Source organism: Anopheles marshallii, chromosome 2, assembly GCF_943734725.1.
Source record: "Anopheles marshallii chromosome 2, idAnoMarsDA_429_01, whole genome shotgun sequence".
NCBI classification, from domain to species: domain Eukaryota; kingdom Metazoa; phylum Arthropoda; class Insecta; order Diptera; family Culicidae; genus Anopheles; species Anopheles marshallii.
This window is the reverse complement of record NC_071326.1, coordinates 15,536,001-15,552,500: the sequence shown is the minus strand read 5'-3', so window position 1 is coordinate 15,552,500 and position 16,500 is coordinate 15,536,001. Positions and strand designations below refer to the sequence as shown.

General features: G+C 46.3%; 2 protein-coding genes across 2 annotated transcripts; both read left to right on the top strand.

Annotated features, from left to right (window-relative positions):
* Nucleotides 1-3,984: 3,984 nt before the first annotated feature.
* On the top strand, nt 3,985-5,964 carry LOC128716030 (uncharacterized). The gene has a single exon (XM_053810957.1). The coding sequence runs from the start codon at nt 3,985-3,987 to the stop codon at nt 5,962-5,964; it is 1,980 nt and encodes a 659-aa protein (XP_053666932.1).
* Nucleotides 5,965-14,148: 8,184 nt separating this feature from the next.
* LOC128708793 (major royal jelly protein 1-like) lies at nt 14,149-15,949 on the top strand. Its single transcript, XM_053803774.1, has 3 exons — nt 14,149-14,984; nt 15,042-15,236; nt 15,322-15,949. The coding sequence occupies exons 1-3, from the start codon at nt 14,152-14,154 to the stop codon at nt 15,947-15,949; spliced, it is 1,656 nt and encodes a 551-aa protein (XP_053659749.1). The 5' UTR covers nt 14,149-14,151.
* The last annotated feature ends 551 nt before the right edge of the window (nt 15,950-16,500 follow it).

The following is a 16,500-nucleotide window of genomic DNA, read 5'->3' as shown; positions in this document are numbered from 1 at the left end:
GCTGGGGATGAACATTTTCCCACCTCGTCCATATCGTTCGCTTGCCAAACCGCACTAACTCAAAGTTTGAAATAGTATTGCGCGAAGCTAATGGTGATGAAACAAACGCCATAAATCTGTTGTTGTGTTTAAGACCCGAAGTATCGAAACCGGCAGCGGGAGGTTTCGATTATTTCGTTGTTTTCTCAAATAATAATTTTATGACGGCCTTGGGGAAAGTGGCTGATTAGCTGCCGCAGTTTGGGAAATGGGAAACCGGGGCGAACACATTTATCATTGTTTATTGATGTTTGGAGCATGTATACCTGTTTCAACTGCACAGTGTAGTTGCAGTTGGCTGGGAAGTTGGCCGACTATCAAAACAGCCGTCCAAATAATTGATCCACAGCAAAAGTACCATTATCGATCGGCTAATATATTACGGTTCGGACTCAAGGATCAACTTACGGCACAAGAACGGGATTGCTTAACGGGCCGGGCTTGTCCTTCACTAGTGCGCCACTAGGTGATCATGATACTTTGTTCCAAGGACTGGCTAAGAATGACGAAGGAAATAACAGTGTAAACTGCTTTTCTGTTTAAACCGATCCGCGTACAAAAGCGACCAATCGGGTAAGCGACAATGTAAGGCACCGGTCACGCCACAGCACTCCAGAGCCTTCGGAGTGAATCGTGTGTACAATTATTCTATCTCTCCCACTTCTTATGCAACCCGGTTGGCAACCCGACTGGCGGGCTCAGTCTTTCGGTTAAGTTCTAAACCTTTCAAGTAAAGGTACCGGTGGCGGGGCTTTTTTTATGCACGGACAAGCGGTTTCGTTTGGTGATCAAGGTTAAACGAAATGCCACGTTCTAGGCACACGGGGTCTATTCTTAGGCTTGCCACAAAGCCACATACGGGCGTGTACCTTCAAGTATTGATGGATGGATTACAGGTCCGGAAGCTCGATCGCTTGCGGATCGCACTGGGAGACATTTTGATCTCCCAAGAAGAACGCGAGCCATTTGATTGCGATTGATTAAAATAGATGTATTTTATTTATTGCTTCGCAATGGTAGAACCGGGCGGTTTAAGGCGGTGGCATGCTTTACAGCCATGACCGGTAGCGTTAGTTCGCAAAAAAGTGCCATTAGGAGTGGGCTAGTTAATTGCGTTAGCGGGCGCGCGCGCCCCTTGCACGATATGTAGCCCGGTGGCACTATAAAGGAATGGCACAAAAGCGGGAGGGGCGGCGTGGTACGTGTGCCATTCCTGGGAATCATGTTGGAGTGTTTTATTGGGGGAGGCAGGAGGGTGAATTTATAGCACTATCACCGTGTGGCGCACGGCTAATTGTGGTCAAAAGTTTACGGTCTGTTTTTTTAATTTGGATGTTTAGTGATGTTGTCTTTGCTCCATTTTGAAAGGCATTATGATCGTGGCGAATGTACAGAGGTTAAGTGTTGTGCTGCCAGTGGACTATATTTGTAACGCAACCCGCTTAAACGGTAGCCGTATTGCGATGGTGCTTTAAATGGCTTTGTAAGTTAACATCGGCAGTGTTTTTGTAAGAGTTTTGGGGAGGGAAAGTTTACAACAAACATTCCATTACAGGGTGCAATTCAAGGTTGGGAAAAATAGAAATCCAAAATCGGATGGTGGCCGTGGGTTGATGAAATGGGACAAGGATGAGGACAAAAACTGCGGTGTGAAAACGATCGTTTCTCAGACTGAAACGCAAACAGTAGCCAAATCAGGTTTAACAATCAAGAAGGTTCTACTGCGTTTTCGGTGGGACTGGTTAAAAAATAATTCATTATGAGTTGCTGTTGCGTTCCATTGGCAATGAATTGGCCTAGAATCGTGCCCCGCAAACTGTAACAGCAGATGAGCAAAGATCCATGAAATAAATAAATGTTTGGAGCAGATTGTTCGTGACCTTGCCAGTCAATTGGGCTTCCGTTATGGCCTTGGAAGTATTTTAGATTGCACATCGGACATTGGAACGGTTGTCTGTGGAACGGTTGTAAATGTTTTACCTTTAACCAGTTAATCGTCTTCAGTCATCTCTTGGCATAATGGACCGAAAGTGGGTCATACCACAGAGCCTCATCTTTCTTCGCGTGCAACGTCTTGATGAAGATGGCAGGGCATAAGAAATATGAATTGATACTTCTTCATGGAAAGGATGGAAAGACATTTTGTGGCCTACTGCCCATATCACCCATACTGACCGCCAACCGTAGAAGTTCTTTCTTGGGGGTAATGTTGGGAGAGCTTATCGTCCGAACTTGTTTCCGTCGTTGAGGACGCAACTAGGTTATCCAACACCTATGCCGACTACCAAAACACAAAGCCGCTAAAAAGAACCATTTTACCAGCACTTTCAACTGCACCTTTTCGGTGGTCACTTTAAAACAACATTCTCCATCTTGGCAGCTTGGTTACTTTAATCTCCAGGTGGAGAAAAATGAGTTCTCGATCTTCGTATTTCCACTCTGTTCAACTTTATCAACCCTATCTGTTGTAAAAAGGCAAGAACTTTTTGTTCGATGTTTTTTGAATGTTCGAGTTCTCGAGGTACAAAGGACCTGACGATATAAGACTTATTCCCTTTGAGAGTCTACAGTAGAGAGAACTTGTTCGAGAAGTTCTTTTGATATTGTGGCCTTCTGGAATCCATTTTCAACTAGAGGCATGGCATTTCTTTCTACCAGTTAAAGCTATGTTTTCCATCTCGCTGTAAACTGACACAAAGTATTATCAAATTTCAATGTTAAATTATAAGCAAAAAATAGATGGCTCAAACGAGGGATCAAATTTCACATTCACTTTCCAATTAGATAACGATCGCTGCGTTGTGGATGTTTTTTTTCCATTCGTTGTTGAGGTTTACATTGCATGTGCCATGGGTTGATTTTTTGTGTTGTTGCATGTCCGCCTCGTGCAAGCGAGGGATAACGTAAAAAAGAAGGCGACAATCGCGCGCGGCCACATTTCAAACACAACGCCGAGGGAGTGCTAAATGAAACGGCATGAAACGAGGTTAAAGTCACACTTAATGAAGGTACGAATCGGTCCGGAGGTAGAATGTGTACGAACGCGACCTAATCGTTCTTTTACGGGGAAGCAGAAGCGGTGTGCTTCTGGTAGTAATTTTGTTATTTCTTCGGTAAAATGGCCATACAAACCCATAAGTAATCCTTTATTGCGATGATATTATATGATGTTACAACAGCTGCTGTAATCCATGCTTAATACCGCTAAGAATCGTTATTGTTCCCAGGGCTGAACACAATCTATTTGTGTACCGCATCTAGATGGAGTGCTTTTAATCAAAATGACAAACTGGTTTGTGTACGGTCCACATACGGTAAACTCGGCGGTGTAGCTAACTCTCTGGTAATTGGCTTACGTGCAGGTGCGCACAGGTTTCTTGTGTTATTTTTGGGCCGAACGACCTTGGAATACGGAACCTGATCCTTTGGTAGCAAACACGGTCTCGGGTGCGTTTTGGGAAGGTTTTGTGAGTGTCCCCCGTACGGCATGATTCTTGCACTGGCCGCAAACCACCACTCACCGGCAGTGGGGGTGCAGTAATGTGACACCTTCAATGTAGCGGGACTACAGACGAATCCCGAAACGAATTCCGAGCTGATCGTTTGCTGAAAGGCTAATGTCGTGTGTGGATTTATCGTCCAGCGCTGACGACCGTTTCGTTTCGTCCTATCGCCGTACCATCTGTAATGATCCGTGTCCGCATTAGGACCGATTCTAATCGGCGTGTCGTTATGATAAATCAATAACAATAATTGTACCCTCGCACCGCGTTGCATCCGCGGGCCGGCGGGCTTTGTCTGTTAATAATTCACACCGTAATCGGTCCGGATGGGTTTGTTTTGAGCGTTCCCGTGTGGTATAAATACGCCCAGGCCATACGCCAAGCCGGTCGCTGGACGTTTCGGGGTCGCATCCTCGCCAGCTCAGTCACGGAATGCAACGGAATGGTGAGTGTTTCGCTTGCAGTAGTGCTGCTGGTGCTGGCGACGGCACCACAAACCATCGGCGAAATACCGATGGACGAGTCCGACCACGAGCAGCTGCTTTCGGTAGTGCCCTGCATTAGGCGGCTGTGCGAGAAGTACTTTCGCTCGGAACGCGCCATGAAGGGTTCGCTGGCGATCATCAACATCAAACCGGATGCGTCCGCTTTCCAGCAGCACATTCTGCGCTCGTTCAACGAAGATCCGCGCCACGAGCTGGGCGTGATGGTGAAGGACGCGAGCCGACCGCACTGGAACGCATCGCACGTGACGGAGAAGGCAAAGAACTATCTGATGCTGATAGCGGACTCGTCCGCGCTGGCCGCCCCGATACGGCAGCTGCGCCGGCTGCCGACGTGGAACCCGCTCGCACAGGTGGTGGTTGTGTTTACGGCCGAACTAACGCCGCTCGTGTTCGAGATCGAGGTGCGCAATGTGCTGCAGGAGCTGTTCGACCATTCGGTGCTGAACGTGAACGTGATGGTGCAGCGGTACAATACGTCCGTGCTGGAGGTGTGGACCTGGTTCCCGTACGAGAGCGGTGGCTGTGCGGACAATATCGACCGGTTGCGGCTGGTCGACGAGTGTGAGTACGCGTTGCAGGAGGCCGACCCGGAGCACAACGTGCGGGCCGCGTGGGTGTACCGCGAGCGGCACTACTTCTCCGACTATGGGCCAAAGATACCGAAGTACTACCACTACTGTCCGCTCAAGGTGTCGACCAGCATCTGGGAACCGTTCGTGGTGGGGAATGCGAGCCACATCGAGAAGGGGCTGGAGGTGCTAATGCTGGACGCTATTACTGCCCGGATGCGGCTGGTACCGGTATTTAGCGTAATCGAATCGGCACTTACCACGGCCCGCATCACGGCCGACAACCAGACGGGTTTGTACGCGGATGTGCTGCAGCGCCGCACCGATCTGATGGTCGGCGGGTTGCACGAGAACCCGATCAGTCGCAAGCTGCTGTCGGCCACCATACCGTACTACCAGGACGACCTGACGTGGTGCGTGCCGACGGCACGGCACGCACCCAAATGGCTGAACGTGTTTATCATCTTCAACGTGTGGACGTGGTTGATCGCGATCGGGATCATCTTTGCCGCGGCCGCACTGCTGTATCGCTTCAATTACGTCGAACGGTTGTATCGGGTCAATTATACGTGGATGCTGCTGCAGTCACTAGCGTTCTCGCTGAGCGTGTACGCACACTACTGGCCACGGCGCGTCTCCATACGGCTCTTCCTGATCGGGTACATGTTTTACGGTTTGCACTGGAACGCGGCCTACCACAGCTTCCTGATCTCGGTGTTAACGCGCCCCCGGTTCGAGCCCCAAATCGCCACCATCCAGCAAGCGATCCAGGCCGGGTTTGGGTTTGCGGGAGCCGAAAATACACTCGGCCAGTTCGACAAACCGGATGCAAACTCGCGCCACATTGCCGCTAACTATCGGGTGTGCAAAAACCTGGACGAATGTCTCGGCCGGCTGCGGATCGAACGTACGATCGCGATCGCAATGAGTCGTGCCCACTCGAGCAACAGCCGGGCGATCGGTGAGGCGGAGCTGTATTGCTTTCCGAAGGTCGAAAACATCTACACCTACTCGGTGAGCATGCTGGCGAAGAAGGACTTCCATCTGCTGCCGAAAATAAACGAGCTCATCCGGCGGATCAGCGAGTCGGGGCTGCTGGGCAAATGGCAGAAGGAGAGCGAAAAGATCCGCATCGATCAGGATGAGGAGGATGGGACCGGCGGCGGTGGGGAGAAGAACGGAGAAGGACAGACCATTCTGCGGTTGGATCACATAGAGGGTGCGTTTTATTTGGGGGCTGCTGGGCTGATCCTCGCACTGATCGCTTTCATCGGCGAGGTGTTATACTATCGGGCGAAGCGGCGCTATCGATGGCGAGACAATCTGCTCGATCGGTTCCTTCTGTAAAAAAAGGGGGCGGGTGAGGCTTGGGGTAGAATGGAAAGGGATGGTGGAGGAATTTGGCGCGTGCCATGTGAAAGGAAGTTAGTAACCTTGTGCAACCGATCGAAGGCTTACTTGAGCGTGCGCGTGCGCGCCCGCGATCGGTCTGCTTGTAAGGAACTTGTAGCCAAGATATGGTGCGTTGGCTTTTTTTTGTTGTTGTTGCTGCTGATGCCTTCGGAGAGGCCTAGAGGCCTGTGGTGTGGAGTGTAAATGTTTGGTTTTTTTTTGTGTTACTATTATTCGGACGAATGTTGTTCCGTTTGTGATGAACAATACGGAGAGAGGGAACCCGCGAACTCGCTTACATTCCAATGTGCGGACTTACCTTACCAAAGAGAGGGGGCTTTTAAAAAGAAGGTCCAATTTGATTGTGGCTAGCCGCCTGTGTTTGATCCATTTGTACTCATAAACACACGCGCGCACATTGGTTGATGGAACGCGTTGTCAACGGTTTAGGAGGCATTGGGGCAGCGTGTGCAGTAATTAGTGCCAGCAAGGGAACCTCGTCGATTTCCGGCCGGACTTAGTGCGGAAAACTGCGAAACGCAAATTCCGCTCGATAAGCACCGCCGTTGGAACAAAATGGGTACTGATGTCTTGTGGCGGAGTGCGGTACCTATGTTTAAGGTGCGGAAAATCTTGACGTACGCCCACCCGAGCCATTCAATGTTGAAGGCTTGGCCACCCCCCCCCCCCTCGCTATCAATCGGTTGTAGGAAATCTGTTTTGCAAAGTATTACCCAATGCTCCAATGTTGGTAGTACACATGAATTATTCAGTGTGCGCCATTGCCCTGCAGGCGGAAGTGATGAGAAGAGAAGGTTCGAATGTACAATTTTAACAGTTGTCAGTTAGGATTAGGTGTTTTTTTAAGCCTAAGCTTGCCCAATGGAAGGGAAACGTTGTACATCGATTATGCGTGCAAGTGGATTCGGTACCAGGGAAAGGCATTTGAGTGCAAAATGTGGGAATAATATTTGTGTATAAAGTAGTAAAATTTGTTGTGAAAATGCGATTGCAATGTAAATAACTATTGCTAAACAATGTCCCTGACGAGCAATTATCAATACGGCGCGAGATGAGCAGTCTGCGCTTCGTATACTGAAGTAAAATAATAAAATTATTGTGCATAATTTAAAATAAAATACAGTGCGTAACATAATATAAAGGAGCCTGCTTTGTCTGACCTGGATTACAGGTGCAGAAAGAGAGAACGTAGGATTGTAGGATTCTGATGACGTATCGCGTGAACTTTTTCTGGGTCGTCTAAATTGAGGGCTTTAGACAATATAACAATAACAATACAGATATTTGACTTAAATAGTAATCCGAATGTCATAAAGTCTTAATTATATTTTCAACTGAACTTATTATGTTAACCAGAGAAAAGTAAATCAATACTGCTAGCTTAATTGTTCTGGAGATATCGGAATGGTACTGGAGACATTGGTTACATTTATCTGTGACACTTGTGCCTTCAAGGCGAACGTGATTGAGTGAAAGCCAACGCAAAGCACTTTTACATACAAAATGATAAATAAATTCTGGACGCACCACGCGTTGAAAACTTTCACAACTTGCTGTAATCTCTCGCAGTTGTCCACAGTGTTTCACTAGCTGACATAATGTTGCGTCGTCTGCGTATAGAAGGCGTGATCAACACAGGCCTACAGACATCGACAGGATGAAAAGAAGCAGTTGCAGATCGATTCCCTGAGGAACCTCTGAAATGCATGAACCTTGAAGTGGACGAGAAGTTAGTGGAAAGGATCGGCTGAGAAGGCATGATCTCAAACGTTTTATGATTGAGTTAAAGAAACTTAGCCTCCGGAACTTACGGAGCTGTATATTTGTGGGATATAATCTTGCAAGCTACCCTTTTGTGTCTTTACTGTGGTTCTGTAAGCTCACCTAAATATGCACCAGTAAGTTGATGTTTTAATGATGTTCAATTTTCCTTTACTAAAATTAATGTTCCATTCAAGGCTGAAAAATAATTATCACCTTCTAGACATATCAACTTCAAAGAAGGTCCCCTAACAAATCAAACATTCTAACAAATTGGCCAACATGGATATTGGATCTAGACACACGAACAATAAACAATAAGTGCATTAAACATCTTGTGACGCTTACCAACAAGTAAGCGACCTGCCTGGGGCTGTGAACTAAGGTGCGAGTGAGACCTGCCTGTAAGCTACGAAACAAATTGGGTTATATTAACCTTCGCAAAGAGCTCGAGTACGTGCAGTTTTAATTGCAAACCGTCCACTTATCACGGCGGCAAATGGCCCCGTAGCTAAAAGACGCTTGTAATTCATTCCTCCCACTAAAAAACCCTTCGCACAGGAACGGTGAACAATGTAGCGTTGACATGCAGGGCACAGGGTTTTGCTGACCGGTTGTAGATTACAGTGCAGATCATGGCGCAGCAGGGTCAGTTTATGCGTGCAAAGTTCGGTGCAGAAATCAGTGGTATCGGGGTGTTATGTAAAATAATCCAGCTCACAATCCGGGTCTCCTGGAAGGGCCGCAAAAAAAAAATGACGAAAGAAAGGAATATACATGAATGTATAAAATATGTATAGTGAAGGCGCTATGACCCGTCGCACCGGTCCTTGGCGTGGCGTTCAGTGCGAAATGCACACACCACCGCTAGGGACACTCTTTTATTTTCAGGGCAAAATCTCTCCATCGAAAGCGAACCGATAGCAAAACGGAAACAGGTTTGGCAATAAAAGCAAGTAAATGCAGTTTTCCTTTTTGGTCTGCACGTGTCTGTCTTGCGGTCTGTTTTTGGGGTGGCACAGTAAAAAAAGTGCGGAGGATAAGTTAAAAATATTCCGAAAAAGCATTGATTGATGCAGTGTAAGCCCGCCGGGTTATGGTGGACCGAGGTCAAACCTTTAAGTGACGAAGACCAAGATCATACGCAGACTTTGATTGGGTAGTGTATTTTTTTTGGTCTTTCATATTGTCATGATTATTTATTTGTTGAGTTAAGTATAACTACTAAACGTCTGAAAGGGGAGTACTTTTGGTGCAACCGAAGGTCGCCACAAGAGCAAGAATTTGTATGTGAGATGGAGAAAAAAAAAACGCTAGGTTGTTGTCAAGTATGTTCGATCGCTAGCCTGCTCTGCCAGAAGGTGTAGCGTGACCTGTTTCGTAAGATATCAACGAATGCGAAAAAATATTTTAAACATGGACGGCGAGTGAGAGTGAACGATCAGCAACAGATCGCGCTAGTACCTGCCGTAGACTCGTGGTCGTCGATAGAAGCCTCGGCACCGTGAACGTAACGGCTGACTGACTAAACATTTATTTATTTCGGTTCTATCCCAATCACGACGGGACCTCCTTCCTTTTTTTTACTGTTGTATCGAACATGGCGAGACACGCGCCCCACAAAAAAAATATTCTAATTCTTCATCAGCCACGTGCCTGTCAAATTTGGTTACTAGGCGATTATTAGTGTGATTTATATAGTCCCGCTTTTTTTATGGTGCTCGCTTCGATGTAAGACGAATTTTGGCGCACGGCCGCAGTGCCGTTGAAATGTCAAATATCAAGAGAAGGTGCTTTAAAGGCACGGACCCAAATTGAGCTATCGTTCAAATGGGTACGGTGTTCGTGTCTTGGGTGTGGGAACGGTGCAACTCGTGGGAAAATGGGTGAAGACCGTTTGAACTAGACTGAAGGACTGGACATAAGAGTTCACGTACGATGAAATAAAAGAGAAGTATATTGTCAAATTTATTACTATTTAACGTAAATAGATTTTTTCTCTATTTACGAAACAAAAAACAAATAATACATTGAATTATAGTAAAATGGGTGTATAAAATAATATCATCCCCTAAACCAAGCTATCAAGCATTGAGCTGCACAGTCCAAGCTGATGCAGTTTAGTAAGCTTATGTTATTGTACATGTTTTAAAAAATTTAAATGTTTTTACCATTATCGCTATCAAAATAAAGCAAGGTAATAGAAACAACAAATTACACCTACAACAAATGACTTTAGAAAGAAACAGGAAGCAACAATGCAATCCGAGCCAACGTCAAAGTAAGGTCATGAAGCATTTATTACCCTGTTATTGTAAATCATCGCAGGTATCAGCAATGGAGGGACTGAAATAAAATTGTTTTATTTTGATGTGATTAATTAAATGATGAATAAAACAACACGGCCACAATCGAACGTATCCGCAGTGATGGAGATTTCAATTCCGTTACGATATTATGCCAGTTTAAGTGAGCGATGAGACAAGAATATTTAAAAAATAATTTTATTTTACATAAAGTATTTGGTGAATAAACAGTTCCATTTCTTGTTTCAATTATTATTTTTTTTTATTACATGAAAGAGAATTAACGTTTTTAACGCTCCTTGCAATATTGTCACGAAATATTAAATTACAAAGAAACCATGAAAAATTTTAAAAACCAATTTTAATAAACTTTTGCCGCAAAGATTAGCAAATAATGTTTATGATAGAAATGTTCCTCAATAATAATGGGTAAAATGAATAATATTATCAAATTAAAAAGGTATTAGAGTAAATAATCGGACTGTAGTATGAAAACTGAATAATAAGAAAGGAAAACTTCACTTCGAACACAAAAGATTGTGAAAAGATGTTATGTTTTATGAATCAATTTTAGAAGAGCCCTTCATATGAATCGTTGCTAATGAATCGCGTAAATTATGAATAAACTCTCAAAACATTCATGAATCCTCATAGACTCACAAATACTAATCGACTCTCGAATCCTCATGGAGTCATGAATCTTCAAAGATTCATGAATAGCCGTAGATTCGTGAGTCCTCAAAGATTAATGAATCATGTTTTACGCCTTTTTTATGTCCGTAGCGTATAATTCGTTGAATAACTTAGATAGGGTCTCATGAATCTTCGAGAATTCGTAACTATGTGAGGATTTGTCAGTCTTAAGAGTAGAAATTATTCCTGAATCTGAATCTGATTCACCCAATACTCTTTTGTTTGTATCTTCTGATCGTTGGGAGTGACTAATGAAATAATGACGATTAATTTAAAGAATTTCAAAGAAAACACAGCTGCCAATAGAAATATTAACTTTTAATTCAGTAGAAAATGCATAGCATTACGTAACACGGCTCCTTTTCCCATTTCTTGTCGTTACACCTAAAATTGCCCCGAATAAAACAATGATGGATTGCTAACCTGTCCGTAGATCAAACCGATAACACACTTTGACATTTGTTAGATTGGTAACAATCGTGCTAAAACGAAACCTTCCCAAACCATTTTTGTGGCTGTCGGTTTTTCAACCGGCACGCGCTAAGGACGAAAAGGCATTTGGGGGCAAAGGACGTCGTTGCCGTGTTGGTGGTTGCTGTGCAAAACGTTCCCATGCTACGTCACCAGCAGTGGTCGCGCCGCCAAGATGGAAGGAGTACACCGACGAACCGTCCGGTTCATTTCGTAGCGTTGCTGCCCGGCTTCGGTCGCTCAGCAACGCATCAAAAGAGCCTCGACAAACGGCGCACGATCACAGTTGCCGTTCGGTTGCGAATCGGTGCAGACACATTTGCAGCGGTCCGTTCCGGCTTTGGTGGTTTGGAGTGTGTGCGCCTGTATCCATTTCCCCGTTGGGTTGGCCAAGGTGTTGTGCGGTGTCGTGCTCCCCATTGTTGCGGGCCGCCTCGCAGTGTTTAAGCAGCAGCAAAGCAAGAGACAATGTAAGTTGTGCCAGTGTGTCCTTAGAACCAGAATCGCGGAAAGTGAAAGGTGCCCATGAACGGTGCAGTGGCGAAGGCAAGCACGAATGCATCTGGGGGCCCAACCGAGTGCAACCGGTCCAGATGGTGACCACCGTGCGCGAGCACGGGACAACCGAACCCTTGCAGGGCGAGCCCACCCGAACCGCGCGTGCATTCTGTGTCAGTGGTGGTCGGTTTTCTCGTGCGCTGCCGGATCTCCCTTCAAACTCTGGCTGGTGGGCTTCTCGGGAATTGCGCTAATTGCCGATCGGCCCAGAATGTGGTGTGTCTCCTTCGGGAACGTGTCCCGTTAGGGGACGACCCGTTCGAGTGGAGTGGTCCAGTCCATTTTTGGGAAGAACCGCTCCATTCCGGACTCCGGTACATTGCGTGCGGTGGCCTTGAGTGTGATCGTTAAGTAGCTTACCGTAGGATGGCACGTTTGCGTAATGCTCCGCTTATGATCCGTTCGCATGTGAATTGTGTCCGTATGTGTGTGTGTGTGGATGTGTGCATACCGTGGTATATGAAAGGTGTGACGAATTCCGATGTGGAGAGTGATCTAGGCCGATGCGGCTCATCGTGCGCTGGCAACGCCGGATCGAACAATGGAGCAAATGACACGGGTCGCTAAATGAGACACGCCGTACGATCGACAATCGTCATGGGAATCTCTTCGCGCCACATTGTACCAAGGGGGGTTAGAGCGAGAAAATGTGCACTACATGCATATTGTGTAAATAGAGTCATTTCGGGGTCCATTTTTCACGCCAATCTGGTGGACGGTCGGTTGCGACCCGGTTGGGAAATTGAAGTTGTTCCTTTAATAAAGTGTTCTCGGTTGGTGTGCGAATAGAGTTTACATCGATACTAATGCTTCAACCTGCCGCAATTCGGGTGTTGTAAGGTTGTCTTTAAGCGTGAAACCCGCCTGGGTCTTCGAGCCTCCGGGTCTGATGACCGAGGTCGGCAATGAATTGAGGCGCTGGTTTGGAGCGAGCGAAAGAGACACACTCGGGAGACTTAATTAGCGAAGCGCGTGTGGGATTTTCGCCTTGTTACCATGTTGTTTGGTCTGACTTCATTCAGTGCCGGATATGGTTGGTGCCGTTTGGAGTTTCCGATGTTTCCGTGGTTTTCTTTTCACCCGTTTGGTTTGACATTGTACGATTTTCTCCTTGCCCTAGCAGTGAAGGCATTTAAATCTAACGTTATTGGCGTTTTAGCACTTCCTTACCACGTTACGACGTTACGTGACCGGTTCCGATGAGAACAATGAATCATAAAGCTTGTTACATCTTCCTATGGTGTGATTTAACGAGCTTGGGAACTTGTTTTTAGTTAATTTGCATTGCCAAATTTTAATGACACACAAACGCTCCACTTGAAAGAGTCCTGTTTTTTAAAGTCATTATCTCCTTTATCGCGAAGTCCAATGAACAAAAGCGTATCGATTGGTGCAATCGTGCGATTGCATAAGATTATTCTCCTTTTTCCATCACATCCCCCTAAATATGGAGAAGTTATTGTGGACGATACGACGCTGTAATGAAATGGGCAATAATTGGATGGAGTCATATCCGCCCCAAAATACGCTCGTAGGCGTATGTTTTGACCGGGTTTTTTTTTGCAATGTGCGGGTCAAGGAAAGAAAAAGCTGCAAATACACAATTTTGTCTTCCGTTGCTTCATCTAGTGTGCGCAGGCACGAACCTGCCAATTGTCAACAGCAACCATCTGCTAGCCATCGGTAGTGGATGGTTGTGCATACGTAGCGAAGCATTGTACATTATTTTACACAACAATGGATTATAAAATGTAGCTTAAGCTTGTTTTTCTTTTTAAATGACGTTACAAGAGAGTTAGGTAATCGAATGATTCGTTCGCTTCTTGATAATTTTACGTATTAATAATTCATATGAGATTGACCGTGTACCCAACGAATCAGGTCGTGAATGTTATGCAAATAATCGAAATAGTTTCATTTGTGTTTAGGTTTTCCATATTTAATAAATTCCATTTCCATTTGTTGGCTTTGAATACATACCAACGAGGTATTCTTTTTTTTTATTTATAATATAAAATCGTCCTAAGGTCCTCCATTTACTTGGCAAAGCACAGCTTCATTAAACTGTTATTAGAAAAAAAGTTAAACAAAACTGAAAGTATTCGCTCTCAACATCGCCTACCAGAAACCGTTGACATTTGGCTAGCCATTAGTGTGTACCCAGTTTACCAATAGCCCCGTTTGTAATACGATGCGAAAACCTTTTGCTTGCGCGCAGCTCAAGCAGGCACTGCTAAAGCACACCGCGGGGCTCGTTGTCACGCGAGTTCAACGTTTGGCAGCCCCAGTGATGTAATCGACTTCCAATCTCTTTCCGTTGCAGCTGTTCAAAATGCATCGCTGGAGTTTGGTGGCGGTCCTGTGCAGCAGCGTGCTGCTTACTTACGCACCCTGCCTGGCCGACGGGTCGCACAAGATGGAGGTCGTGAAGCAGTGGAACCTGCTCAACTACAACTTCCCGTGGGACTATCCGGCCGGCAGCAAGGAGTACTACAACCCGGAAAATGTCGTCGCCACCGGGCTGGAAGTGGGGTACGATCGAATTTTTATTGCCACCCCTCGCCTTTTTTCGGGCGTTCCGGCGACGGTTTCGAGCATTCCGCGCGGCAACAACGGTGACTCACCCGTACTGCAGGCCTACCCCGACTGGACGCACCACCGTGCCGCAACCAAGGAGTACAACTGCTCCGACATAGGGCTAGTGTCGGTGTACCGGCTGCGTATCGATTCCTGCAACCGATTGTGGGCACTGGATGCAGGTGTGTCGCGCTCGCTCGAAGACTTTGAGGTAACTTGCCCACCAAAGATTCTCGTGTACGATCTGCACACCGATCAGGTGGTGCGCCGTATTGACTTTCCACCCGAGGTAGTGCGACGCGAATCGTTGTACACTAACCTGATCGTGGACGAAACTACGTCCCGGCCGGAGAACAACTGTGATGATGTGTTCGTGTACATGACGGACACGGTTGCACCGGGCATAGTTGTGTACGACAGTGGCAAAGATCTGACCTGGCGTGTGAGCCATCCGGCGATGTATCCCGATCCGGACTTTGCGGAGTCATCGATTCTTGAGCATCGGTTTACGCTGATGGATGGTATCGTAGGATTGGCGTTCGACATGGAAGCAGGCATCGTGTACTTCCAGCCCTTGGCTACTGATCGGTAAGAATGAGAACTCCTCAGATCCAGATCAGATTTATCAGGTTCTTTTTAATATAGCATTTTCTCCGTGACTACGGCTGCACTCCGTGCTGGACCATTGCCGTTTGGAAAAGATCTTCCCGTGAAGCTGGTAGGACGCAAGTCCTCCCAAGGTATTGGACTGGGTGCCTCTCCCCGCGGTGGCACCATCTTCTATGCACCATTGTCCGAAACGGCCGTTGCATCTTGGAACCCACGAACGAACGAGCATCAGTAAGTATCGGTGGAATGTTGTTAGTTTTAACTTTACGGTAAATTTTGGTACTAAAATTACGTTTGGTACGATCACTTCTTTCAGGATCCTTGTGCAAGATCAAGAGAAAATCCAGTTTGCTGCCGATCTTCGTACACCAGACCGCGACGCTACGGCTCTTTACGTGCTGACGTCTAAATTCCATCGGTTCTTCCTGAAAAACCTCGACGCCAATGAGTTCAACACGCGTATCCTTCGCATCGATGGGGTGGCCATTCCAAGCGGGCATCTAGCCTCCCAGAGCCACCTGCGGCCGACGATTCCCTATGATACGCTGCACGGAAACGCTTACTATCATCCATCGGTCGTACTACCGGTACCGTACAAACCGCTGCCACCGGGACAAAGCATTGCGTTGCCACCGGCAGCCACAACCTCCACGCCGGTCAGCGTGTTCAACACACAAAATATGCCTTTCGGTCATCATGGACTTTTCACCAAACAATCAACATTCGGACACAGCACCGTCCTTGGTCAGGGAAAACCATCGCAACCGTTATTTTCACTGAACAACGGAGAAATGTCGTTCCCACCATCAAACTTCGGTTCTCGGCCACAGTACGGTGCAAGTGGTGCTCCGATATTCGTACCGAAAATCAATCAGAACTTCAACGATCTCAACCTGTTGCGCTACAGGAAGAGTTTGCCGGTAAACCAGACGGCTGTACACTGAGCACGCTGGGTCGAGCATGTCGAACGAGTGATAAGTTTGTATATAAGATAAGTAGGAGGACGTTACACCGAAAGAGATTTTACTGCAATAGCTTTCGAATCGGTGGCAAACGCAAGTATGGCGTTTGCCGGTACGACGATGATGCGACTAGTAAACAAAACAGCGCCATTGAAACAGTAACACTGCCCATAATTGATCTAAGGTTCCGCGACCGGAGCAGCAAAATACTCATCGTTAGGTAAGATTACAACAATTCTTTTGTAAATTGTATTTAAACCTGAAGCTCATGTTCTGCAAAATAAAGCGAATCATCATTCCATCCTCAAGACTAGTAAAAAGCTGCAATGTATTTGAGTTTTTGTTGTAGGAATTGTTCAGAAAATATCTGCTTTGGTAGCTCTACAACCACAAGAACACTTGATCTGTAATTTTTTTGACTTTTTATGTTCTTTTGTCCGGATGGTCGTAAAACCCGGAAAGGATTTTGGTATCGGTCTTATTGTGTGAAGATCGGCGTCACTACCATATTCATCACCGTGTCACTCTTTTTG